This window comes from Dermacentor andersoni, chromosome 5 (genome assembly GCF_023375885.2).
Source record: "Dermacentor andersoni chromosome 5, qqDerAnde1_hic_scaffold, whole genome shotgun sequence".
Lineage (NCBI taxonomy): Eukaryota > Metazoa > Arthropoda > Arachnida > Ixodida > Ixodidae > Dermacentor > Dermacentor andersoni.
The window spans coordinates 96,202,885-96,228,712 of NC_092818.1; the positions used below are offsets into that span (position 1 = coordinate 96,202,885).

A 25,828-nucleotide genomic window follows, 5' to 3' on the forward strand; every position below is an offset into this window, starting at 1 on the left:
CACGCTCACAACCGCGACACGCATTGCCATCGCCATTCTGCTCGCGACCCGGTCGACGCGGCCACGCCTCACGGAGCTGTGGACTTGGCAAGAAGGGTCAAAAGAACCTAGTAAGCCTCGGCGCGTGATCGGAGTGCTTCGATATTCTTTGCACGTGCACGACTACTGCGGCTGCAATGACAACGCGCCGCAGCAACGCCATGGCGGCAAGGGCCAAAGCTGGCGGCACCACGAGCAGCAGCGAGGTCGAGGACACCTTTCTGTCGCTGCACCAGCACGAGGGCGTCCTGGGTGTGGTCGCCACCACGGCCGACGGGGCGGTCATCAAGTCGACGCTGAAGGACGCCCAGGAGACCACCCGGTACGCGCTACTCGCCGCGGGCGTCTGCAGGGAAGCCCACAGCAGCACCGGGAAGCTGCCCTCGTTCTTGAAGATGAAGGCTGGTGACCGCGAGATCCTCATCACTCCCAGCAAGAAGTACACGCTCATCGCGGTCACCAAGATCTCGAATCCATCCGCGGACGCCACTCAATAAAGCGTCAACGCGGCTAGCAGCGATCCACCCTTTGTGTGCGTGGTACTGCCGCATAGCTGGGGTCCGAGCGGCCACGAAGGTTCCGTGGCTCGCGCCGTGCCAGTGTTGGGCGAAAGATAGGTCCTGGGTGACGTCCGAGTGTTGAGAAAATCAAGCTTAATATACAAATTTACATTTCGAGGTTCGAAAGAAGGACTCCATCATTATAGCAGCACACTACATATCCGAGTCTTTACATATCTAAGCACTCCCCTGTCCTTCCACCCCCCGCCTTCCGCACATACACAAAATTCCAGCTCTGCTTTTTAAGCAGTTTAATTCTGTCTTTCGCTAAACAATGGAATTCAATGTCCTTTTCTTGGCCGATTAGAATCATAGCACAGTCCGCAATATCCGACCCGTGGCATCGCACCACCCCGCCGGGCACCGCCTCTGGTGTCCAACCTTCGACCCGCCCTCGACGCAATGGAATGACAATTGCATGTAAAGCCAAAGTCGACGCTGTTCCCACGGAACTCATCGGCGTTGGCTCTTTGCAGCAATTATTCTGCCCTCCGTAACAACCAACAAGTAGCGATTTTCGTCCTGACAGTCGCTACCGCTTCAAAAGAATACGATGGTTGTGGTCTCCTCGAAGGGAGGTTCTTTCCCTGCTTGTCCATAGTGGGCACCGCGCACCGCCGTCCTCCAGGTGGGCGCCGGTGCTTCGCGGGAAGAACACAAGAGTGACATTGCCGTTTAGAAACGCACGTTGCCGATGACACACTGCAGTTTGGGATCGCAGAAGCCGTCTCGGTCGTCAGCTCTGGGTCGTCGAACAGACGAAGAAGGCACACCTGTCGATTATCTTGAGGGGACGCTGCTTTCGTCGGCAGTCGAGCAGCAAGTTGGGCTAGTTGGTAGAAGTTCAAAGGGACAGGACGCGCGCGTCCTGTCTTTTTTTTACTTCTGTTGTCCGTGTGTCTTAGCACAGTGACCCCAGTTTTACAAGCTGCTTTCGTCGCCAGCTCATGGGCGTCGAAAAGACGATGAAGCAAGGATGATGTTCCATTGTTGCACGCTCACCGGAGAAGCGCCTTTCGTCCAGAAGGAACGCCAGGCATAACAGTGCACGTGCCGCGCGGTTTGTCATATTTCAGTCTCCAGAAAGATTCTAAAGTTGCTTCTTGCAACATAAAAACTTCGATGGTGGGCCCAATTTCTGATCCCTCACTTCGAGTGGGCATCAGGAACGTGCAGCCTCCATACAGCACACCTGACTAGACGACAGAAAAGGATATAGCTCACGAGTGAGCTTCTGACAGCATACAGTTTTTAGCAACTACCTATGGATGGAGCTTATATGTAGTGCACAATGCCAGAATCTGGAATACGCGGCTGCTGTAGAACTTGTCTTGTGCGTAACATATTCATGACAGCATAGTAGCAGTCTTAGTATTCTCTTTTCTTTGTCCGTGTCTTCTACCTCAAAAATAATTTCAAATTGCGTAACTGACTCGCCCAAATCCCCACTTTTACAGAATAGTCATGGCTACGCGCATGAACCTTTCCTGGAATGATCTTCTCAACGAATGTTGGTTCCTCCGCAATACACCATGAATTTATAATTATTCACGTAGAATATGTAAACAAAGACAAGGAAGCGTAACGTTAAAGCAGGTGCACACTACTACTCAGTGTCTACTGGAGTGTCAGCGTTTCTCCTGCCCCAGGAAAGGAACGAATCTATACATCGCCATAGAGAAATTCGTGTGCGAATCACATCAATTTCATTGGGACTTTTATTAGTCACTTATTTCTTCGCTCACCCTCCTTTTGAAGTTCTTATTATTGTTCATTCAGAATAAGTTTTCAAGAAAAGCATCTACTGGTTCCGTTTGCCCTTTATTTATTTATTTGTATTCACCTTAAATCCATGCCTCTAATAAATTTATTATGTTCATCATACTCTTGGCCGATCCCTTGAATGGGTAGGTGTCGCTGCCATTAAGGTAATCACCATCATAAACAAGATCATCATTATTAATAAAATGCCTTGCTTCGTGTGTTGTCGACAAATTCGACTTCGCCCTGCCATCTGCTAGCCGCCTGGTTAGCTCAGGTGGTAGAGCGGCTGCCCCGGAAAGGCGGTGGTCCTGGGTTCGAGTCCCGGACCAGGACGAATTTTTCTTCAACTCTGAGGCCTTTCTTTCGAGGAACCCGTATGGGTTTCCTTTGTAGCGCTTGTTGCGAACGGGTGGTTGTCTGATTTTCCCTTTATTAATTACTTCTCTCCACCTTGCGGGTTTCCGCAGAACTACTACGTCATCATCATTATCATCAAGTGCCCATTAAACGCAGACCTCGACCGCATGTTTTCTTCGAATGTAGCCACCAGACAATTGGTGTTGATCTTTGATCCAGCTGCTCAGTTGAGCATGGGTGCTAATATTCTAATTATAATTGCTTAGATAGTAATTCAGCAGCAAAACCAAAACCTGGAACGCTCTTTAAATTTAAAGATTCAGCTGTCAGACAGTCGCAATGACTGATTGCCAGGCGCGTCGCGAGACAGCTTGGCTCCCTGAAGGTGTGAGGCCGAGGTCGCCATTTCCCGACATTCCCATGCACGAAATAGCACAACAGCGCAATGACTCTCCCGAGGTAACCCAGGTTTTTCCAGAACCACAATAGCGGACGGCATCCGCTCTTTATTACGGGGTTAATTCAATATGAATGGTAATATATGTTCTTTTTACAGCGAAGCTGTTGAGGGCTAGTTCGCCCAGGATTGCCTCCAGCGTTGCCGTCTTCTTCCACAGCTGGGTCGTTGGCGCCCCTCGGCGCAACGGGGCTAACGCGCTCATGCCACTGCTACCGCATTCTTCGGCGACATTAACTATTTATTTATTTAATTTGTTAATTAGTTAACCCAAGGTTGCAACCAATTTTACAGCAAATTACAGCGAAGCTGTTGAAGACTAGTTCCTTCAGGATCGTGCCCGTGTATAAACAACTCCGCATACGTGGGCCGATTCCTAAGACAGTGCAATGTCGGACCGTCCCGCGGCGGAGGTGAAGCAGGGGTTAAGCACTCCCCCATACGTGGGCCGATCTCGAAGATAGTGCAGTGCCGGGCCGACCCGCAGCGGAGCCTGCAGTTCGCCATTAAGGGGCCCACATACACAGCTTCGCCGGTCATCCTTCTTCACAGAGTGGAAGGTCACTCAGCTTTTCTTTTCTGTATTCTCGTATTTTGTTCATGCTTGTGTTGTTTATGTACTCTTATAACCTTTAAGTGCTAGCGGCCAATAACTTTTTGGATTGTGTACCATGTGCGGGTGCCGTACATTTTTTTACCTACTTCTTTCACGTTTTCTTCATAATCCACAGATTTCGTTTCATATTGTCCTGTTATTCGGTTACACCTTTTTTGTTATATTTTAGGATAGCCTGGCCTTCGTTTCCGAACTTCTAAACTTGCGTAGCTAGAAAAGAAAAGCGTTGCCGCTGGTTAAGTATGGCATCCTTCTGCACAAGCACTTTCGTCTCGCTAGTCTAGCGTGCGTCCTGCTTACATGATTCCGAAACACAATTCGAATATACTTATATTCGGACCTACCATACAGATCTACTGATATTTCCTATCAATTATTTCTCCCATGCTCCTGTCCAAAAAAGTTTGAACCGACAACCCCTGAATACAGGCTTAAACAAAAAGGTAACAGTCTGCATATTTGCACGTATTATTTCGCTTTTAGTGATTTCTTTCACGAACGGAATCATTGTCACCGCTCTAATAAGGGCGAACATATAGGAATTTCATTTTTAGAGAAATATATCGTTTGAAACGCGTTCATTACACTCTGATGGCTTCGTGCAGGTGGTAAAGGAGCCACGTACTGCCTTGTTTGGTTGCGTTTATACGCTGTAGTGTAAGGCTGGCAGCTACAGTATGGTGACATTTGTAGCGAGAAGTCAAGAAAAACGAAAGTTTACCGGAAATCGATACGCAAAATCGGAAGTGCGCGACCAGCCGGATAACATCAGTGGCTTAGCGAGTACGATGAAACTGGTTATTAATAATGTGGGGGATGGTTGTAGTAGTGTAAAGTCAAGCGTTGCGCTCGAAGCAAACAGATTTATTGCTTTTGCCATTCTTTCAACTGCATAAGTGTCTTGCTAGAACGCGGGCTCGAGTGGTATTATTCGGCAAAGGGCGCCAAAACCAACGTGAGCCCTCCGAAACTTAAGAGTGCCTATATGATCCTGTGTGATCCTGTGTAATGCAGTGAGACAAACACAGAGCAAATGTAGCAGTAACGAAGTGTATTCTTTTTTGCTGCTGGCGTAAATTTTTGGCAACACCGTAATCGTCAACACTGTCTTTTTAAACGTTCAAATTTTTTTACACTTGGCTGCAGAAATATTAGCTCAGTGTTTGGCTGCTTGAGTTGGTTTAGCTCTGTGCTGCACCGTGCAGGCCGCTCAGATTTACGAGTCGGGTAATCCGTCAGAACACCCAGCTAGGCTGTGCTTACCGGAATACCGGACAGGCTCGGCGCTGCGACAGAACGCTCGCAGCGTACAACTGGAAGTAGACGACATGACGTCACATCATGACGCAGTCAGTGACGGCGTAGGTTAGCCTCGATCACTCGGCGAATGTGTTGAAGAGAAAAAGCATGGCTAAGGAAGAGGGTGACTTGCAATCTTTTGTAGCTCTCTAAATATGGGACGCTTCATTCAATTTGTGGCGCGAATGTTTTACCCAACGAGTCTATAAAATGTGTCAAAACCATTTCAGGGAACACATAAAATGTTATATTTGCTGCCATACTTAGAAGTATGGCATTTTGGGATGCCGTGTATTATTACGTGCAGTGCATTGTACATTTGCACGTTTCCTATCCTTATTTTACAAGGTGTCCGTAATTATTACGTATACTTCAAATCTGTTCCAAAGTTTGTTACTGGTATAGACAGCGTAGTGGACGTGTATCGTACGTCTGATGCAAAATTGCTCACTCATACTTGTTCTTGGTTAAAGTGTAACATAAAGAATCATTTATTAAATAGAAATGTACACACTGTCACAATCTGCAAATGCAGTGGAAGGCTAAAAATTGTATCATGAAAAATATACGGTTACATTACAACGAATATTCAAAAGCACAGAAAACGCCGTAAGGATGTGTTGTAAAAGAGCATCCTGCGCTCTGGCCACCGTATTCAGTCCCAAATGGGTTTACTTCGCATGGTGTTATGGAAATCTGAAAACGAAGTGAAGGTCAAAGACCATACGTGCAAGTCAACACGGATCGCATGCGTTTTGCGAAGCACTCTAGAAGTATGTACAGTTATATCTAAGGTTTAAATATTTACGACTTGGTACATAATTTTACGGAGCGGAAAGAGCCTTTACACGCGGAAGGCTACACAACCATCACAATAGTTAGACGAACTGGCTCTCGATGTTCATCGGGTGCTCCACCGACGCATCGCCATCTTCATAGATTTCTGAAATAAGAAATAGGACCAATGTCAGGGCTCATTCAGTTAAGGTAATCACTTCGTTGTCATGCACAAAAGAGAAACTGGAGATGGACATGCTTTTACGGGAAGAAAGACGCTACAGAATATGGTCTTATACAAATGATATGACTATTTCATGTTGCTTTTTGTGTTCTGTTCTAGTCATGCTTTACAATGTTGGATTCGAGAACATGAACCAGACTTCGTTTCATGAGAATCTTTATTTTTGTTTTCGCTGTTACTATCCCATATTTTGAGAAACAAGCCTTTAATTGGATTTCACCGCACATTATACAAGCGCGATTGTGGCGGCCGCCGTTGGCCTTGATGACGTCCTGCAAACAACAATTAATAATTTGGTGCGCGTTTCAAAGCAGTTATATGCTAATTACAGCCTGGAATACTAATTGCTGTCAATAACTGCAGCCATTTTTTGCCCACATGGAAGGATTTTGTGGCTAATAGAGACTTCACAATGTTCTAAATTTAAATTGAGGACCAAAACCACGTTGTAGAAAGACCATATGACGAACTATTAAGGACAAGCAATTTTTCGCTTTGATTGAGACGCACAAAAAAAGCATTTGACAGTCACTTTAGCATACGTTAAAGAGGATGAAGGCGAAATTCTGCGCGCTCACGAGACATTAAACTACTTGACATTATCATTCGAATGCGCTGTTACTTCCTATTACTTCTTTTCTCCCACCGAAAGTCGTGGGTAAGAGTACCTTAATTAAATATCTCCATTAACCGTGGCTTCGCATTAGCATGATAGGTCGTGGGTTCGACTCCCACCAATGGTAGTGGGTTCGAGTGCCTGAATTATGTCTTAACACCAAAGGTCGTGGGTTCGACTCCCACAAATGGCCGTAGGTTGCACTCCCATCAATTTTGGGGCCATTGAATTTCTATGCCATAACGCCGGACATCGGATTCTTCTACCCATGAGCCACTAGAGGCTCTCGCCGTAATAATGTGTTACCAACCACATGCGTTAAGTACGTGCTCAGCGTCTTTGTTTGGCACGACTATCTGCCATGCTCATCCAAAGGGTTACTTTTACCACCGCAGCAGTCCTTGCGTTACGAAAAACGCTTGAAAGGATATACAGCATTCTCCAAGGGTACCATAACTATTAGAAGGCGTATGTAAAGTTACGTCTGCACGGACTGCATGAGCTTCGCCATGCCGCCGTGTCACCTCCAGTAACGTTGAAATTGAGTGAAAGCTTTTTACTAAGGGTCATTGTAATTATTATTTGCCTACGTGCTTGTCAGGGGGAATAGGGCGAAGGGAAACACTTGCCCAAAAATTCCATATCTTCCTCAGCAGGAGCCTCGTCATGAAACCCCGATCTCCTGTAGGCCACTGCAAAATAAAGAGCGATTTCATGGGTACACTCGCGTTATCGTTCAGGAGACATATTTATAAGTCACATTCTGTTGCACGGTAATCGTACTTTTTAACAAGTCAGAGAAGCAGTGCATACCAGGAATATGCGGTTCATTGTAGATTGGTCCCTTCCAAATCGTCATCTTCGGTGGGTGACTGGCTTTGAAGTGGGGATTTTCACCTGCGCTGTGTGCTCTGTGACTCTGCAAAGGGCCCAGTGCGGCTGGATGGGCTGCGGGACTTGTCTTCAATGCGGGAGCGTCGATTGGCACGGCTGAATTCTCTTTGTGAGCTATCACTGGCGCAAAGTGCAGTTGAGAAGCATGATTTTGTTCGTTCACATTGCGCCTGTAGCCTCCGTGAGACAGAGTCCGATGACCTGGTCGCTTAACGACAGGCTGTTTGTGCCTCAAGTATACCACACGCTGTCGCTGTGCGCGGTACGCTGGTTTCGCAGGTGGAGAATAGCGCGGATAGTTCTGGTAAGCGGGTGCGGCGTAAGGGATGTTAGCCGCAGGAGGATAGCCTGCCTGGTAACCTACCATTGGGGCAGGATTGTGCTGGCCTTTGTACGTAGGAGCATAGACTACGTGGTGACTCGCTTGGCTTGGAATGTAGTGCCCTGAAGGATTTGCACGTGGAGGCTGATATTGTGGAACGTAGATTACTTGTTGCTGTGGCCTGTAGCTTGGCATGTACGCCGGATTGTAAGCTGCATGTTGGGCTTGCGGATAGGCAGGACCGTTGACGGGATTATATGTCGGTTGGTAGACTGGATGGTAGGCAGCTTGCTGGTAGCCAGTGTAAGGTTGTTGATACTGGACCGGCTGGTATGAAGGACTCATGTGCTGGCCTTGGTAAGGCAACATGTTGCCTGGCACGTAGGTCATATGAGGGGCAGGCTGATAAACACTCTGTGGTATATATACGACGGTTCCAGAAGGTTGATGATAGGGTGGCGCCTGATAGGGCTGATAAGGTTGATAAGCCGGAGGTTGCTGATATGGAGGACTTAATACTGGAGGAGGTGGGTACACCACTGTCTCCGTTGGTGGCACAACTGAAACAAAGGTTAATTTATTTTAAAACCACACGGCAACGTAGCGAGAAAACTTCACTTGAACATGAGAGATACATGGGAAATAATGTTCAGTGGGCAGACAGGCATACATTATTGCCCTCCTTTTCCCATCGGTCACTGACACAAAATGCCGGCCCTGAATTGTGGTTTGAAAGTTGTTTTGTCTCTTTTTGTTTAGGTAATTTCCTAAATACACGCCGGAACATGATACCAAGTTCACTCTGAAATACACAATGAGAACATCTTTGTTACATGCTTTTCTACCGTTCTTACTGTACATTTTTTGAAATCGCTTATGGCAGATATAACATATCCAGTCATTCAGCTGGGTTACTTGAAAAGGCGGACATTACTTATGCGATAAAATGAAGCGTATAATTCATACCGCAAGAAAAGTGGAGTAATTAAGTTTTCAACTAATTACTTTACAGCACATGCTGCTACTTACGAATTGTGACCGGTGAGCTCGCAAGGCGTATCCACCTGGAAAATATTCTCATATTGACTCCATGTTCGAGATACGCGACGCGTCAAACTTTCGGTTAAAATGCAGTTCTCCTTCGCACTTTTAATATATGCCGTTTTGTGCCAAGAAAGACAAACAACTGGGAAGCCAATGTATTTCGGTGCGTACGTTGGGAGTGAAGCTGAAATCAACGTCAGAATTTCTAACAAGAGGATATAGATTTCGAACTTAACGAGTACAATTATTAAACTGCAATATGTGCTGTGGAGTCACTACGTAAAAATGCAATTATTAAAATTTTGTTCATTGGTCGACTAGGCATTTTGATTTCTTGCTGAACTAATAACCGCCTCTTTAGATATTCCATCTCAAAGACTTCGATCTTGCTATCTGCCACAGGCGATTTCCGAAAATTCTGTATTTGTCTGAAAAGAAAAGCTATATATACCTAGCATTCGCACGATTTGGCAGTGTGTGATTGCAACCATTGTCGTTTTAAGCTGGCGGGCATTCTGAGCTAAAGAACGATGCATAATAACGACCATGAACCATTGGGCTAATTTGCTTTGCCAAAGTTATCAATTTCTGCAAAGACGCAATTCTAAAAACGAGAAGTGCATGTGTTAAGTGCACGTGCTAAACACATGTCCGTAAAGAATTGAGCTTACGTGCTCACTTATGTACACAGTGTACCATAGTAGAATGCAGCTGTAGCATTCGCATCACATCACCGTTCTATAATATACAAGGTGTGTAACGCACGTGGCACAGTAAGTGCTCTGTCCTACTTCCTGCAAGATACTTCATGCTTACATCTATGTGTCGAAACATGGTAGTACCTTGTGATTCAGTTACCTATAATTAATTTAACATTTTGATCAGCTAAATTAAACTTCCGTGATAACCTGCTCTGTTTTATGCAGCAAAGCTTAAGTTCGGTTACGGAGTGATTAAGTGCACAATAATTTTCACCACTGGGTATTTTGACCACTTGGTGTGCTTTACGTTCACCGGTACCTCCGCCGAGCGCCTATTGTACACCAGCCCTCGCTACGACGTACAACGCCTCTCTCTGCGGACAACTATAAATCGACTGGACTCGAGACCGTTCCATGAAACAAAGATACTTGGACCGTGGCCACATGCGTCACTGGCACAAAAAGCGATTCGTGCACTGTGGATCCTCCCATGTGCACTCAGTGTTCACTCTTACTCTTTTCCTCTGTCTGTTCCCCTCTTACCTTACACCCAGTGTTGGATAGCAAAGCGGATGCATGTCTGGTTGACCTCCCTGCCTTTCCTCTCCTTGCTCTCTCTCTCTCTCTGTATCTAAGGACACAACTGTTTTTGCATTGGGACACAATAAGAATGCGACTGCTGAGGCCGGCAATTAAACCCCCGACATCTAGCTGAGTGAAAGAATGCCATAACCATTACTGTGACGCGTTAAATTAAGGTGCATTTTTGCGTGTGACCACCTTCATGAAGAGTCAAGAGCAAGTCTAAGCATGCGCGGCAGTGTTTATTTTTTTCGTTGCTATATAAAATGAGAATTTAGAAAAGAAAGACAAGCATACAGCGGTAGAGTTTCGTTGTCTTACCTGGAACAATTTTATCTGGCTTGGAGTCCGGTTTAGCTGCCTCTGGTTCCACTTCAATTGTAATGTTTTTAATGACTAGCACTGCTTCTTTATTCTTGTCCTTCATACCTTCATGTGGTTTTTCCTCTTGAACAACCACAGCCGTAGGTTTCTTATCGGGTTCATGGTCGTCAATTGAAATGTGTGTTTCGGATTCGGTTGCCTCGACCATTTTTGTTGCTTCTGGCTTCTTGATGCCCTCTTTGGAGTCTTTCTTGTCTTCAACAATGACCTTTGTCTTTGATCCCTCAGGTACAGAGACCGCTACCGGTGGGTCGCCTTTCACGTCAACGACAGTCTTACCCTCGTCCGTGCGAAGAGTTCCTTGAGTTTTACTTGGTGTAGCCTCTCCCTTGCCGTCCCTAGCTGCGCTGGATGGAGCAGGTAGCTTCGGGACCTCAGTTTTCGGAATCTCCGGTTGGCTGTCTTCCCTGCCTTCGCTGTTCATGTCGGTAACTGCCTTCATGACAGCAGGTGGGTTCTGCTGCTCCGCCCTGGGCACTTCTGAGCTGTCGCTGGCCTTACCTGGCCCTTGTGCTTTAGGCTGTTCCGCTCTTGGAGCTTCAGGCTGGCCAGCTTTGTTCGCTCCAGCAGGAACATCCATATTTCTAGGTACTTCTTGGGGCTTGTTTACTGTCTCTCCTCCACGAACAGATTCACCACCGCCAGTCTTCAGCTTTGCCGCGTCCCCATCTCTGGCTGTTTCGCCCTTTCCCCCAGCATCAATGAAAGGTTGCACTTGCTGTGGCCTCGACTGCTCTGTTCTAGGTAATTCCAGCTGACTAGCTTTGGTGTTTCCGCCCACAGGAACATCGGAACTTCTCGGCACTTCCGCTGGGTTGCTTGAAGGATCAGCTCCCCGACCAGATTCTCCACTGCCAGTCTTCGGTTGTTCTTCTCTCGGAGGTTCCAGTTGACTGGCTTTGTTGTTTCCGCCCACAGGATCATCGGAAGTTCTCGGCACTTCGGGTGACTTATTTGTAGGATGAGCTCCAGCACCAGGTTCAGCGCCGGTAGCCTTCGGCTGTTCTGCTCTTGGAGATTCCGACTGACCAGCTTTGTTGTTTCCGCCCACAGGAAGATCGGAAGTTCTCGGCACTTCAGCTGGGTTGCTTGAAGGATCAGCTCCCCGGCCAGATTCTGCACTGCCAGCCTTCGGTTGTTCTGCTCTCGGAGATTCCGGTTGACTGGCTTTGTTGTTTCCGCCCACAGGAGCATCGGCACTTCTCGGCACTTCGGGTGACTTATTTGTAGGATGAGCTCCAGCACCAGGTTCCCCGCCGGTAGCTTTCGGCTGTTCTGCTCTTGGAGATTCCGACTGACCAGCTTTGTTGTTCCCGCCCACAGGAACATCGGAACTTCTCGGCACTTCAGCTGGCTTGCTTGAAGGATCAGCTCCCCGGCCAGATTCTCCACTGCCAACCTTCGGTTGTTCTGCTCTCGGAGATTCTGGTTGACCGGCTTTGTTGTTCCCGCCCACAGGAGCATCGGCACTTCTCGGCACTTCGGGTGACTTATTTGTAGGATGAGCTCCAGCACCAGGTTCACCGCCGGTAGCCTTCGGCTGTTCTGCTCTTGGAGATTCCGACTGACCAGCTTTGTTGTTCCCGCCTACAGGAACATCGGAACTTCTCGGCACTTCAGCTGGCTTGCTTGAAGGATCAGCTCCCCGGCCAGATTCTCCACTGCCAGTCTTCGGTTGTTCTTCTCTCGGAGGTTCCAGTTGACTGGCTTTGTTGTTTCCGCCCACAGGATCGTCGGAACTTCTCGGCACTTCGGGTGACTTATTTGTAGGATGAGCTCCAGCACCAGGTTCAGCGCCGGTAGCCTTCGGTTGTTCTGCTCTTGGAGATTCCGACTGACCAGCTTTGTTGTTTCCGCCCACAGGAAGATCGGAAGTTCTCGGCACTTCAGCTGGGTTGCTTGAAGGATCAGCTCCCCGGCCAGATTCTGCACTGCCAGCCTTCGGTTGTTCTGCTCTCGGAGATTCCGGTTGACTGGCTTTGTTGTTTCCGCCCACAGGAGCATCGGCACTTCTCGGCACTTCGGGTGACTTATTTGTAGGATGAGCTCCAGCGCCAGGTTCACCGCCGGTAGCCTTCGGTTGTTCTGCTCTTCCAGGTAGAGGCTCGTTCCCCTTGTTTGTGCCTCCGGCCGTGGGAGCATCGGCATTTCTTGGCGCTTCCAAGGCCTTATCTGTGGTATCTGCTGCCCTACCAGACAAGCCACCTCCCAACTTGGGGCTCGCTGCGTCATCAGTTCTTACAGTGTCGCCTTTTCCACCGTTACCAGTTGGCCCTTGCTGTGGCGTCGGTGGTTCCGCTCGTCCCCCCAATTCAGGAAGACCGGCTTGGCTTGCTTTTGAAAGCGCAGAAGCGTCAAGTTTTTCTGTGCCTTCAGTGGGCTTGTTTGACGTACCAGCTCCTTGGCCAGGCGAGTTTCCTGGGTGAGACGAGTGCACGGGATCATTTGCAGCCCGCGCCGCAGCCGGTGGATCAGTGTTCAAGTTCCTCGTTCCGGGCGTGTCTTGCCGTGGTTCGTCGCCTACGCCAGCGGGTGCACTCGCCAACGTTGCTACCTCTTTTTCGTTTTTACCAGCTTTACTTGCGTCTTCTCGGGGGGAATCTGATCCTCCTGCATCTTTCTCCGTGTCAGGCTTTTCCCCAGCCCTTGCCATCAGATGATCAACTTGAGCAGTGCCAGAAGATCCGCTTTGCGCACTTTCTGCCGGGGATGCCTGCAATGCAGGGGCAACGGAGCCAATTGCACCCTTTTGTGGTAAGGGATTTGCACGGTCGCTGCTAGAAGCACCTTCCTCGTCAGCTCTAGCTGAAACGATGACAGCCGGAACTCTGCCTCTGTCAGTGCGTCCGCTTCCTATTGGTTCATTTTTATGCATCCCGTTTGGGTCGTCAGATTTAGGTGGGCGCTCTTTCTCAGGGGTCTCGGCCTCCTTGTTTCGGGAGACCAGGTCTTCCTTTCCGATGGATAAATCAGTGCTACTAAGTTGTTCTGACGTAACGTCAGCCAGTGTAGTCGTGCCAGACCCTCCAAAAAACTTCCCCTCGTTTCCCGTGTCACTGAGCTCCAACAGCACTTTAGCTGGTGCTGTTGTGGGGTACGTACTCGGTGATATTGCGACTTCGGATATGGATTCCCGGTATGTCCCAGTTGTCCCTGTTTGCGCCGTCGTCACTGGTATCAAGGTTGACAGCTGCGAGTGACCTCGTGAACTGTCACCAATGCTGCGGACTTTCGGCTCAGTTTGCAAGTTCGAAGGCGAGTCGCTAGAATAACCTGACAACTTCGTAGCAGTTGCTACACGGCCGAGAACATCGTCGTCCGAATCGTCGGTTGGGGCTTCGGGAAGCGGAGCAGAAACTTTGGTCGAGGTGCTAACGTCATGCTCTGTGTCTGTGTCTTCAATGTCCCCGTAACGAGAGTCGCCATACTGGGAACCATCTTTTGGTATTTGTCCTGCTCATGAGAGAAAAACAAAGCGTAGTCATTGGTGAATATGCAAACGCAGAGCCGTAAAGTTTCTCAGGCAAGTAAATGTACAGTTAAAGTTTTGTTCTTTTACTAAACCTTTTACTCTGTGCCTAAGTGTTCTTTAAATTATATGTCTGTGAATGAGGGTTTAGCATCACAGGTGATGCCGCCTACTCTAAAACAGCTTCTAGCTCTAAAACAACTACTGAATTATTTTTGCATCGTAAGACAGACATGAAGCTCTCTGTAGTAGCAGTAGTAGTTCACTGCAATTTTTCAGTATGGTATATGACACACAGGATCTCGTAATGTCAATAAGGAAACTTGTGTGGCAACATTCGCTTGCGAAAACAAATACAAAGAACAGATCAGTATCTGTGATAAGAAGGGATCACAGATTGATCACAGAAGATGTGATCAGTATTGCTACAGTAAAGAAAACAACTGGAGTACAACTCACAATAGCTTCTAACAGCGAAAGAAGAGAAAGAAAGCAACAGGATCAACACAATGGTTTACAGAAACTTCAACACACTTCTACGATACTATTGGCGCTTACAGAAAGAGACATAATTATAAATATTTACGCGAGAGCGTTAAAAGCCCCGTATGGCAAAAAAAAAATATCTAGGCGTCGGACGTCGCTTGCCGAAAAATCAACCCGAACCACAACCACGCAGGCCCTCCGCGTGGCGCAGAGGCATAACTAAACTAATTGAATTCCTCACAGTAAAATACGTCAGAAAAATAGAAAATTTGACATAAACAAAAGCTACAGACAAATATCGTGGAAGTTTAATTAAATGTATCAGAATACTTAATTTTTTTACGCGGGAACTCAAACACAAATTCCTTTTCCGAGCAGCGCGGCAACTCGGTTCCTTGCAACAACATCATCACGCTCACCTCCGCGCATCTGAAAGAAAGCTGCTGTTGCCGGGAAGCATGACAAGCAGTCAGAGATCTTTGAAATCTATCACGTTCCACTCTTAAAGGCGAAGCTTACACATCCTCTAAATTTTTATTCAATACATTTGGAAATTATAGATTTCTTAGCATTCCCATATATTTTGCACAAAGAAGTATCATGCAGCTCGGGACTTGGTGTAATGCGCGAGCAGCCTCATAATCATGTCTGAACTCGGAGTTTCGGAAGTACAATAATCATAATTTGTTACACACTTCGGTGTTAAATTTGTGCAATGATAGAAGGTTCCGTAATAATTTCTACAGCTATGTTTATTTAACTTGTAACCCAAGCCTAAGAATACGGGGGTGCTCTTTTTGTTACGACAGCTATTATATCGACACCGAGGTGCATTCGTGCCGTCGACACCTTGATGTTCCTGTATCGGCATTGCAAGCGCGGCTTATGCGTGGAGGATTAGATGATCTCCATAGAAGCGAGGTACATGCAGTGAGCTTGCCAGCAAAAACGGTGAGTGGCCGCACCCTCACACTCTGCTGAATCAACTCTGCGCGGCGGTTCGACCTCACCTACCAGCACAACTGCAGCTTTCATCGTTCCAGCTAAGCAGATTACATTTAAATTCGAAGTGTCACAGATCACTACGTGTACGGTGGCAGAACATGCAGACCTCCATGCCGCTATAACTACGTCACCGAGGAGCCGACACAGAAACGGGTCATATTTTGCGTCTAAGGCAGCCCTTCACAGTATCAAGTCTGCCTTACGTCATACAACATACGAGCAGACAATATCCGGCATTAGCAAAATGCACACCCAAACAGGTCACAACATAATCTTCCAGTGGATTCCTGCTCCCTGTGGCATCGTCGGCATTGACTTGGCTGACAGGGCTGCCCGGTCTGCCCATGAATACACCAAGACGCGTCCAATACCTTTGGCGAAGACAGACGCTGCCAGGAAAGGTCCTCCGTTTGTACGCAAAAAGTCGCAAGCTTTCTGTAGCTCTTCAAGTGCCTTCAATTGCCGATTGCATAAGCTGGACCCTTTGCTACGACTACAAGTGCCATCCAGCCTTTCCGACCATGAAACAACCTTGCTATTCCGCGTATGGCTGAGAGTGGCGTTCACGAACGCTTACTCCTATCGTATGGGGATGGTCGAAAGCCCGATGTGCAACTCCTTTAGGTGCGAGGGAACCATCGAACACCTATTGTATACCTGTGCTCGCTACGGCGTACAACACGTCCCTCTGGACGACCTTCAGCCAACTGGACTCGACACCGTTCTTCAAGTCAAAGATACCCGGACCTTGGCCACATCCATCACTAAAACTGGTATATCCGGAACTCGCAGTATAGCGTTGGAACTCGCAGCGGAACTCGCAGTAAGCTACAGGCGTTGGCGGTTTTCCCTTTGTCTCATCTCGTACACCATTTAGGTGCGACGCTTGCAACGCCGGTGGCGGTGCTCCTCGTTACTCCAGCGTTGTGAGACGCCTAACAGCTGCCATGGCGCCGTTTATGCTGCGCAACAGAAGGTTGTTGTCTCACCTGCAGTGTCGCTCCAACAGGACGCCCCCGCTTCCTCTTATTGATGAGCTTCAGCGCAGCGTTAAACCTTGCTATCACTTTCAATGCATTGCCCTTCGGGTGAAACTGTCCAACTATTTACTTTTATTGCAATAGCAATTAATATGTCTTCCGTCGCGCGAAAGGCCATGGGGGGACCGTAAGGAGGGTGGGAGAGAGGCATTGTGCTGCGACAGCAAGGGCGCATTTCGTGACAGGCGAGAGAACTGACGGTCGCGGCTTAAAATCGCGGCTCAATCTCGCGCGCCATATGTGGAGGAAAGCGGGTAGGCAGCGCGGGAGGGAGGGGGCCGGGGCGGCTTCGACTCCGCCAACTAGTGCGTACTTTTCACGGCCGCGCGCGGTCGCACGTGCCTTATCTTGAAAGGGATCTGCAAACGGCTTGCACGTTTGTGCATGCTTCGTTCTCGGCGCCCTTGCGTGGAAGCAGTAGACCGCCCAAAGGTCACTTCGCTTGATACTGCCGCCGCGCTTGCTCACACCAGCGTTTTGACAGCGAGTATCCGTGGTCATCCAGTGGGATATGTTCATGTTTGTTTGTGCGCGCTGACACCATGCTTGATAATTCACTCACTGAGCGAATGTTTTCAAGTTTAGATGGCCGATAAAACTACTATCCTTACTTCGTATAACTGTCGACTAATTTGATATCGCAATCGATGCTTCGCATTTCGGGAGGAACTGCGGCTTCTTTAAACCTATAATAAATGACACGCTTTACGCGGAGTGCCTAAATGTGTAACTTAATGATCAGAAGGACCTACCCTAACAACTCAGTACGTTTGGACAGTATCGTCAAAATGGTTTCAGGGTCCCTTTAGAACAGCAATCAATCCCATTCATGTATTTACCCTATTTTGAGACTGCTTAGAAGTTCAAAGTACGAAGCCGCGTTCCTGACAATTTGTTTCGGAGGAGGAAGGGTGCACAATAATAACCTATGTTATCGCGGAGATTTTAGACGAACTAAAGCTTCATAAAGCATATGCAGTTTCTTCTCACCGAAAATGTTATTTAAGAATTCCAACAAATCTGGCTTGCACACCAGCAAATTTGCCTTTAATCTTGCTTACCACTATAAACCTCTTTTTTTTTCAGTCATATAGCTGTGCAATGAACGAATGCTGGTGCGATGTGAACAATCGTAGAATGCTAATAATGAAATAAAAGAAATGCTCTTAGCATAGGTACAGTTTGCTATAAAGTATCATACCAACAGTATGGGCACGATTTCATTCGTTGTAGTTCATTTCACGCTAAAATTTATGAAATATGGGCTTGCAATGTTTTACTAAGCAATCTTCCTAAGAAAGGAGGTTGTACTTGCTGGCGTGTCACAGATTTGCAAAAGAGCGGGTTGCGAGAAAATCTACTAAGAGGATTTCGAACATCTGCATCAAACACTTTTCGCCTTTCGGGCGAAACTGCCATTTTCTTTCCTTTCACTTCATTCTCGTTAAAAAGCAACCGCGATCGCCGATTATCTATTCTGACACCTACGCTCCTCAGTGAAGCGATGACTTCATCACCGCGAGGGCGAGGTTAGGTTTAGGTGCTTGGGTAACAACGCAGCAGCAGGACACCGGACAGGGTAACACACGACGTGGACAAGCATTGACTGCTAAATGGTGTGGTTTACTGTGAACGGTGGATTTATACCCATTTTAACACGCACTCCCCTCCGTGATGCTCACTTGACTGTGAGAGTGCTTGTAATAAAGTGGCAGTTTCGCCCGAAAGGCGAAACATCGTTTGCAATAGCAAATTAGTTGACAGCTATACTAAGTAAGGATAGTAGCTTTATTGGCCATATAAAGCTATAAACATAAGCATACTAAGTAAATTAACAATCATGGTTAAGGCACAAGCTGGCATGAACGCATCTCACTCGCTGACCGCAGAATCAAGCTGCCAGAACGCTGGAGTAAGCGCGGCAGCAGCAGCGATCGAATTGAATTTCGTGCATTTACCACTTCAACGCAAACTAAACGTCGAAAGCGCAGCTCGTACAAAGCCACCGGCAATACGCGCACTCTGCAAATATCGCAGATCGCTTTGAAGATAAGGCCCGCACGGGCACGCACCTTGGCCACGTCGCAGATCGCTTTCAATATACGACGTCCACACGGCCGCGCCGTAGAAGTGTCAGCCGCCGAAGAACGCACCCCTCCCTCGCCGCGCCTAGGAGAGGGCTCGGTTTCTCCCGGCCTTCCTCGCTCGCGCATGCAAGATTGCTGCGCCGTGCGCCCTGATGGGCTGCAGAATTTAAGCGTCTCTTTCCTTCTTCATAATCACCATATATATGCGAGATTGAGCCGCGTTCGCCGGCTCACCCTCGCACATACGGCATACGGCGCCCGCCGACGATTTTATCGCCCTTGGACTTTAAACGGAACCTCACGGCGACGGCAGAAATGCGCCTCGAGTGTCCACATAATCGCTATCGCAATAATAAGCACATGCAACAAATGCACCGTTACCTTATTCTGTGTCCGGATTTCGCGTTACCAATGCACCATGGAAAATCATCGACCAGGCTAATCCGTTACGCTTTTCGGTTTAGGCAATTGGTCACATGGAAGTACATACATAGTTCATCCGCAAAATGTGATGAGGGCACAAATACGCGTTCAATCTCACTAGCTCGGGTGGCGACATATGTAATGGGTTAGCGGCGCTTCACTACAAAGTTCATCTGCGTTGCCAGCGGTCTGAGACAAAGGGCTCACAGGAAGATGGAAGCTTAATGCGATCAGCAGCGGCCGAGCAAAAGAAGGAATAGCCTGTAGTTAACTTTCGAACAAGAGGACTTCGCCATTTCTCAGACAAGTACCCTCGTCAAAACGTCGGCTCCAGGCTGCACCTTTCTTCGTTCGGCCACTGTTGTCTGCGTTCCCAGATATCACCGAGTTGAGCTGGATAGCTCAATGAAACAAAACTAGAAAGATTAGACGAATAACAATGGGAGGATGTGCTTGGAGAGTATGTTTACCTTCCATGGTGAGCAGGTCGTCCGAGAATGTTACTGCTCCCGTCGTGGCGTCATCAGGAGCGGCCTCCACTGTCACTGCCGTAGGCATCGCTCTGGCAGTCGTGATGGCAAGCGCAAGTACTGTAACGGCAATTTGAATAAAGTAGCTATGGCATGCATCGTTCACATCTTTATGGAGCTTTCATGCAAGCTTCAAGCGCATTTCCTATCCCTCTGCGAGAGAGACGACTACATGAAAGCCGAGCACTGACGTGGGGTGATGCCCCAGACTCGGAGAATAAATTCCAGCAGCATAAAGCAACGACTTGCGCTTCCAAGCACAGTATAGCGCCGCTTCCCTGGGCTTCAGAGACCACAGACGAAGCACAGACTAAGTTTCACTGCAATTACGCGGTTTTTAATGGATTCAATCGTTTTGCTGAACGTACTATGTTAGTGCTAGAGATACCGCGGCCTGTGTTAGAAATGATGAGGGTGCAGGCATGGATCACCTGTACGCACGCGCCTGCTGACCGATTGTTTCATATGGGCACTAAAGAGGAAATACAATTCGAGCTATATTGGTAAAATGTATACATTTGCCCGACACCATGAACACCGCTCTTGTCACGCAAAGAGGCACGGCAAGTCAGAAAGGTCGCACGAATGTGTGGCGACGCCGCCTTGAAGTTCGTGAAGTTCGCGCACCAGTACGCCGTGACGTCACGGATTTTGACGGCGAAGCAATAAGTGTCCCCCGCAGTATGCCTCAGCAGGGCTACCGGGAAGCTATCGCGCTTGACTTTCATAATCGCCCTCCGTTCGTTTCTGCTGAATTTTCTTTCTCTTGTATACGTAGTTTAACTTTATAGTGTAAGATAAGGAGCCGGATGCTATCCTCATTAGCCTGGTTGCAAGAGCAGACAGATTTAGCTGGACAATCGCCCCTTCACAGAATAAGAAGTTGTAGGACACTGGTCCAGACGGGTTTCGGCACTCAAGGCCTTAAGGGCTCTCCTGAAATGTTGAAGGGCTTGTGAATTGTGCGACCGTCTTTGAATGTTGTAGTGCGTAGCATCGCGTTATTGTGTGAATTTTTCTCAATTTTTTCTTCTTTCTCCCTTCATTCTATTTGTCCCTTTCCCCAGCACAGGGTAGCCAGCCAGTACTTGCACTGGCTAACCTCCCTGTCTTTCGTCCCCCTTTGTCTCTCTCTCTCTCTCTTTCTAGCTTTTGACATTCACTCCAATGTCGCACTTCCTGCTCAAGTCAGGCTTCACTCACTGCATACAAGAAGTAGCAACACAGCCACGAATCTGAAGCAGTGGAATGTGGAGAGAATAAGATTGTACCGGGTGTGGTGGTTGCGGGTATCCCAGAGCGACACGTACTTCCCTCTTCATAAAAAGCATGTTATCTCCGAGAGCATTGCCGTAGCTCGGGATTTGCGGTTTTATAGTTGTGATGTAATTCCAGCCGGCCTGGGGCTATCCATCTGGCGTAAGCGTTACAAATATTCTTCACGGCTATCAGTCCGGTCATCTATATGCTATAGTGCAGCTGATAAATAAAGCACCAATTTAACATACGAATGGCTTAATAGGCAGTTTATTGTCACCTCTTCAACATGCTTCTGAGGTCATTTGCACAAAAGTAATTTGTGTGCCCTCCTGACGAAGCGAACGAGCTGGTTCTTCCATTTCTCTAAAGAAAAACGCATTATGAGTCACGTGATATCTTGATTTCTTCAGGAATCAACAGAGACGCTTAGAAATCGACTTCAAATATAATAGGCATCACTCAATAAATTTTGGCAAACGAGACTTCGTTTCCCGAGAACTGTACGCGTTCTCAAGCGGCAGTCAACCTCTTATATCTAACCAGTTTGCTTAATGCTGTTTTTCACATTTCCTTCAAGAGTAGTGTTGCTGATTTCATGCCATCCAGTGCAGAATTTTCAAGCAGGAAAATGACAAATTTTCGGGACGTGTGCCGCGATATATTGGGCTCCCTGAATTTCGTCTCAAGTTCATTATTCTGCCAAGATGGAAATCGCTACCAGATAATCTTTTTTGTTTTTTCTTTTTTGTTTTTTTCTTTTGCAAAAGTATTGTGCCATTATGAAAAGTTGGATAACTGTTTTACTGCGGTTAGGTGACTAAGCTTATATGAATCAGCTTTGTTCTCATACAGACTGGTTTAAGATGATCATGTCTGGCGGTCAGTTTGCTTGGAAATTGGCTGTTATTCCGACGATGTGTAGTCACATTTATTTTGTTGTTAGCAGCCGTCTTAAATTAACATGTATTAACAGTTCCCATCTGTTTCAATTTCTTGTCCCACCTTCACGATAACTTGCACTGTAGCGAACAGCTTGGGCTTGATAGACCCCTTTAGCCAATTTTTCAACTCCCGCAGATTCTTTTCGTTGACACAGCAGCACCGCAAGTCTCTTAATGCCTTAGCATTTCTCAACAGCGTACAGATTGCAAAAGGTGCTTTGGAAAAAAATTGAAAAATAAATTCCAGCGATAAACTACTACAGCCACACGATCTGTTTCCCACTTGCTCTGATGGCCATTTTATCTTTTCTCTAACTTTCTGGCACGGCTGTCGAGAATAATGTTAAAAAAAAAAACACAAATATGCCTTCTCTTGCTTTTCGCTATGGAAAGCAGACGATAGCTATGCTCAAAATTTTACTGCGGCGCACCCGGAAGCTTTGCGGGTGCGCATTAACATTTAAATAAGCGCGATGAGGCAGGGACGGTGCTTAGTGAACTTGAGAAGTAGCGCGTATTATCTACTGTCTAGAATAATCAGGCTTCAGTGTTGGTGCCAATTCATGAGGCAATATTAAGAGCTGTAGCATCTATCTGATATGTTAATATGGATGTTCACGTACACGACTAAGAATACAGAGCGTATTGCAACTGCTCATCGTCTGTGGATGGCAAGTGAAATCAAACATGAAAAGAGGCTATTGATTACAGCTCGCTGAGCCGTCGATCATATATTGGCACGTGTATCGAGAATGTATTGGCGAATGTGCGCATTTACACCAGTTTGCCGCCAAAGGCAGTGAAGGGGCCCCCGCTTTCTGCATTCAGATGCGGATTTTATTTTATTATAAGAACACCGTTACTTCATCAATTGCGAAGTTACCGTGTTTATGAGGCATTATGTATTAACACTAGCAAGAAATGTCACTCGACAGGTCAACTGTCGACGTTGGAAAAGACGAGGTTTTGCATGTGACAGGGAAACCGCAATGTAGAAGTCCGCGTTAATTTCGAACACCTGTGTTTCATCAATGTGTAGATAAATCCAGCTGCTTGGACGTTCTTGCATCCCAGGACCATCGTAATGTGCCCCACACGCCTTCGAGTTGAACTCGCGATTCATCCTCAGCAACTGAACGTCGTAGCCATGGAGCCACTACGACAGGTGTCCTGCCTAAACACTACCGAGTTCCCTCTACGGGAAGATTTGTAATGGTGATGTAGATCATCTGTTATTCATGTAAATATGTTCAGCGCTGTGAGTATCGGTTCACAATGCCTATGTAACGAGGTGAGCACTTAAGCCGCACTCTTGCGGAGCGTAGTCAGCAAACTTTAACGCGGTAAACATGCGTCGTGCACGGGGAATGCGGTTCGCTTGCGAAAAACCTTTTTCCCGCAGGCGCCAACCCACCTCACTTATTTTATTTCTTTTTTTATGACACTGAGTAACAAAGTGCGCCTGGTGCGTCACCGTAACGTTACTTTGACGCGCAAGCCGAGGCTCAATTGCCTGGAAATTGCAACAGCGTGTTGCAGATATACGTTTGTTGATGACAAAGCTTGCGCGGCCCCGCCCTCGATCGCCGAACGGCATCGCATAGAGCACACTACTGGACTGACAGAGAATACAGCGTCTTAATAATCACACAGCACATTCGCACATACTTTAGCTAAAAACGCTTTAAAAATTACCAGGTCGAATATCCTTAAGCTGCACAAGGAACAATAAGGACGCCGTAGTGAAGGCATCCGGACTATCGTGCAAACGAAGCCAGATGCGCACGCGTTTTGGCATTACGGACCCCTCGATATGCAACCGCCGCTGCTAGGAATCGAACCCGCAACATGGTGCTCAGCAGCGCAATGCACAGCCGCTGAGCCATTGCGGAAGATCAGGAACACTTCCGCCGATTGCACGTGGTTGTCGAATCGATGCCACGATTGCGGGAAAACGGACATCGAGGAAGACGCACGCAAGACCAGCCCCGACAGACAAGTAGAAACTCAACAGCAGTACAACTTACCTGCTGCCAAAAGCATCGTGAAACAGCGGCGACGTCTCATCTCCCAGCCCTGTCGTTCGTTTGCTGCGACCTTCCTATGCCGCCACGGACTGCACCTGCAGGTTTCGCCACGGTAAGCTGACGACGTTTTTAGCCAGAAAGGCGCATACTTTCAGGTGGCCGTGTCCGCCGCAATTTGCGCATTTGACGCTTCTCGCGTGCCATGTAAACCGGCCCTTGACCGGCTGTTTACATCCGCCCCCCGCCCCACTCCCCCTTACTTGTTTTCTTGCTTCAGATACTGAAATGTTTTCTCGTGCAGCCAATGGGAGCGGTAAGCCGATCCTCGTAGTTAGCTAATCGGCTTTCAAAGCGAAAGCTTTCGTTCATGTTCGGCTGGTTTCACGTTCCCGCGTCGGTGGCTGTAACGCGCGGCTGTGACGTTCGCGCGAAGCTCATGCGCCTTTCTTCGGGGCAAATTGCTGATGCGGAATGTCCGATATTCTTCTGCTTTGCATGCGCGTGCGGGAGCTTCATCTTCTAAATACCGCTGCGAATGGCAAAAGTAAGATAGCTAAACGCACTCAAGCTATGCTGCACCAGCCACAAAGTGTTAGGAAATCGACAGTAAAGGCAGCAGAAGCTGCACTGCTCGAAAGTATATTCAAAAAGCCAGTTTTGTCTAAAACGCTGATGACTTCTGTCAACAAGGACGCTGTTTTAGGCCGTCCTCAGTCGACTTTCAATAGGACTCAAACACCTGACGCGAATTCTTTTACTGTGAGGGAGTGAACAACCGACATGTGCTAATACCACGAAACCGTAACACGTGTGCCGCCGCATTCGAGCCACGTTGACCGAACGGAGCACAACTTAGACAGCGCGGGCGCCGACTCACAGCGAAACGTTTGATAGCCCTGATGGCATATATACACGCGTACAAACGCACGCGGTACATGCCAGATATGTAAGGTGCATCAGCAAATCATGCCATTCACGAAGTGTACTTCTTTGCTGCCCTTTCTTTCTTTCTTTCTTCCTTCCTTTCTTTCTTTCTTTCTTTCTTGATTTATTTAAGACAATACACAGATTGTCTTAGAGGACACGGCTAAAGGCAAGCATTTGCCTGACTAGGCCGTGCCACCCATACATTGGCAGCAAAATGGCAGTGGCAGGCTTTAAGGAGGTCACACATGAAATTAAAGAAGTACACATTTTCCAACACTTGAGTACACAATTCCCGTAAAAAGAAAGAAAAAAGACTAAAGTTTGCACAGTTTTCTAAGCACTTGAAACACAACAACAAAAACAAAAAAAAAACATGTACGAACATGTTTTATACCTGTAGTTGAACATTTCTATTAGTCTTCGGATAGTAACAATTCTTTTACCGTTTTCCTAAAGCTTTGCTTTGCAATTCCAGAATTTAGCAGGTCCAATACCAAGGGGTAGTCGTTTAGAAGGTTAGGAAGTTGAACTGCTAGTTTAATCTCCGTATTTTGTTCTGCAACGTGGTTTTCCTGTGGTTTTTCAGTGATAAACGTTTGGCTTACACACGAGGCGGAATCTTTATGCATATGGTAAAACTCGACTAGTTCGTTGGTTATTTGGCTCATGTGTAGAAGCAGAATCTGGGTTTCATAAAAAAAGGGCATCCCTATGGCAACGTTTACGATGCGCGGTGTTAGGATCGGCCAGCCGGGGAAGCCTTTCCTGCCGTACTGCAACGATTCGCTTCGGGAGGCTCACAATACGTCGCCTCGGACAGACCAGCGGCTGCACCAAGGTGAGACATGTTTGACAGTTACAGAGTTGATGGATGGCACTTGGTCGCCTACTATACGTTGCTGAGAGCAAGAAACTCCCGTCGAAGCGCGTTATACGCCGATTCGTCACGGTCGTTACTGGGCCATACCAGGAGCCAA

General features: G+C 47.5%; 2 protein-coding genes and 1 long non-coding RNA gene across 3 annotated transcripts in view; 2 read left to right on the forward strand and 1 right to left on the reverse strand.

Annotated features, from left to right (window-relative positions):
- Positions 1-25,828, forward strand: part of LOC140218495 (uncharacterized) — a 258,183-nt gene that overhangs the window by 123,966 nt on the left and 108,389 nt on the right. The gene's annotated exons all lie outside the window — the stretch shown is intronic.
- On the forward strand, positions 155-570 carry LOC126532409 (dynein light chain roadblock-type 1-like). Its single transcript, XM_050180116.2, has one exon. The coding sequence runs from the start codon at positions 177-179 to the stop codon at positions 534-536; it is 360 nt and encodes a 119-aa protein (XP_050036073.1). The 5' UTR covers positions 155-176; the 3' UTR covers positions 537-570.
- LOC126532022 (uncharacterized) lies at positions 5,560-24,145 on the reverse strand. Its single transcript, XM_055070863.1, has 6 exons — positions 23,925-24,145; positions 19,637-19,756; positions 10,594-14,109; positions 7,543-8,505; positions 7,359-7,421; positions 5,560-6,035 (listed from the first exon to the last, which is right to left on the reverse strand). The coding sequence occupies exons 1-6, from the start codon at positions 23,962-23,964 to the stop codon at positions 5,971-5,973; spliced, it is 4,767 nt and encodes a 1,588-aa protein (XP_054926838.1). The 5' UTR covers positions 23,965-24,145; the 3' UTR covers positions 5,560-5,970.

Bases quoted from the DNA above. Each gene is read 5' to 3' on its own strand.
- LOC126532022 (XM_055070863.1), bottom strand. From the start codon at position 23,964: ATGAGACGTCGCCGCTGTTTCACGATGCTTTTGGCAGCAG. The intron at 14,110-19,636 runs GTAAACATACTC...TCTCATGAGCAG, and splicing joins CGACCTGCTCACCATGGAAG to GACAAATACCAAAAGATGGT. The intron at 6,036-7,358 runs GCAAGTGTTTCC...TTCTTATTTCAG, and splicing joins GGAAGATATGGAATTTTTGG to AAATCTATGAAGATGGCGAT.
- LOC126532409 (XM_050180116.2), top strand. From the start codon at position 177: ATGACAACGCGCCGCAGCAACGCCATGGCGGCAAGGGCCAAAGCTGGC.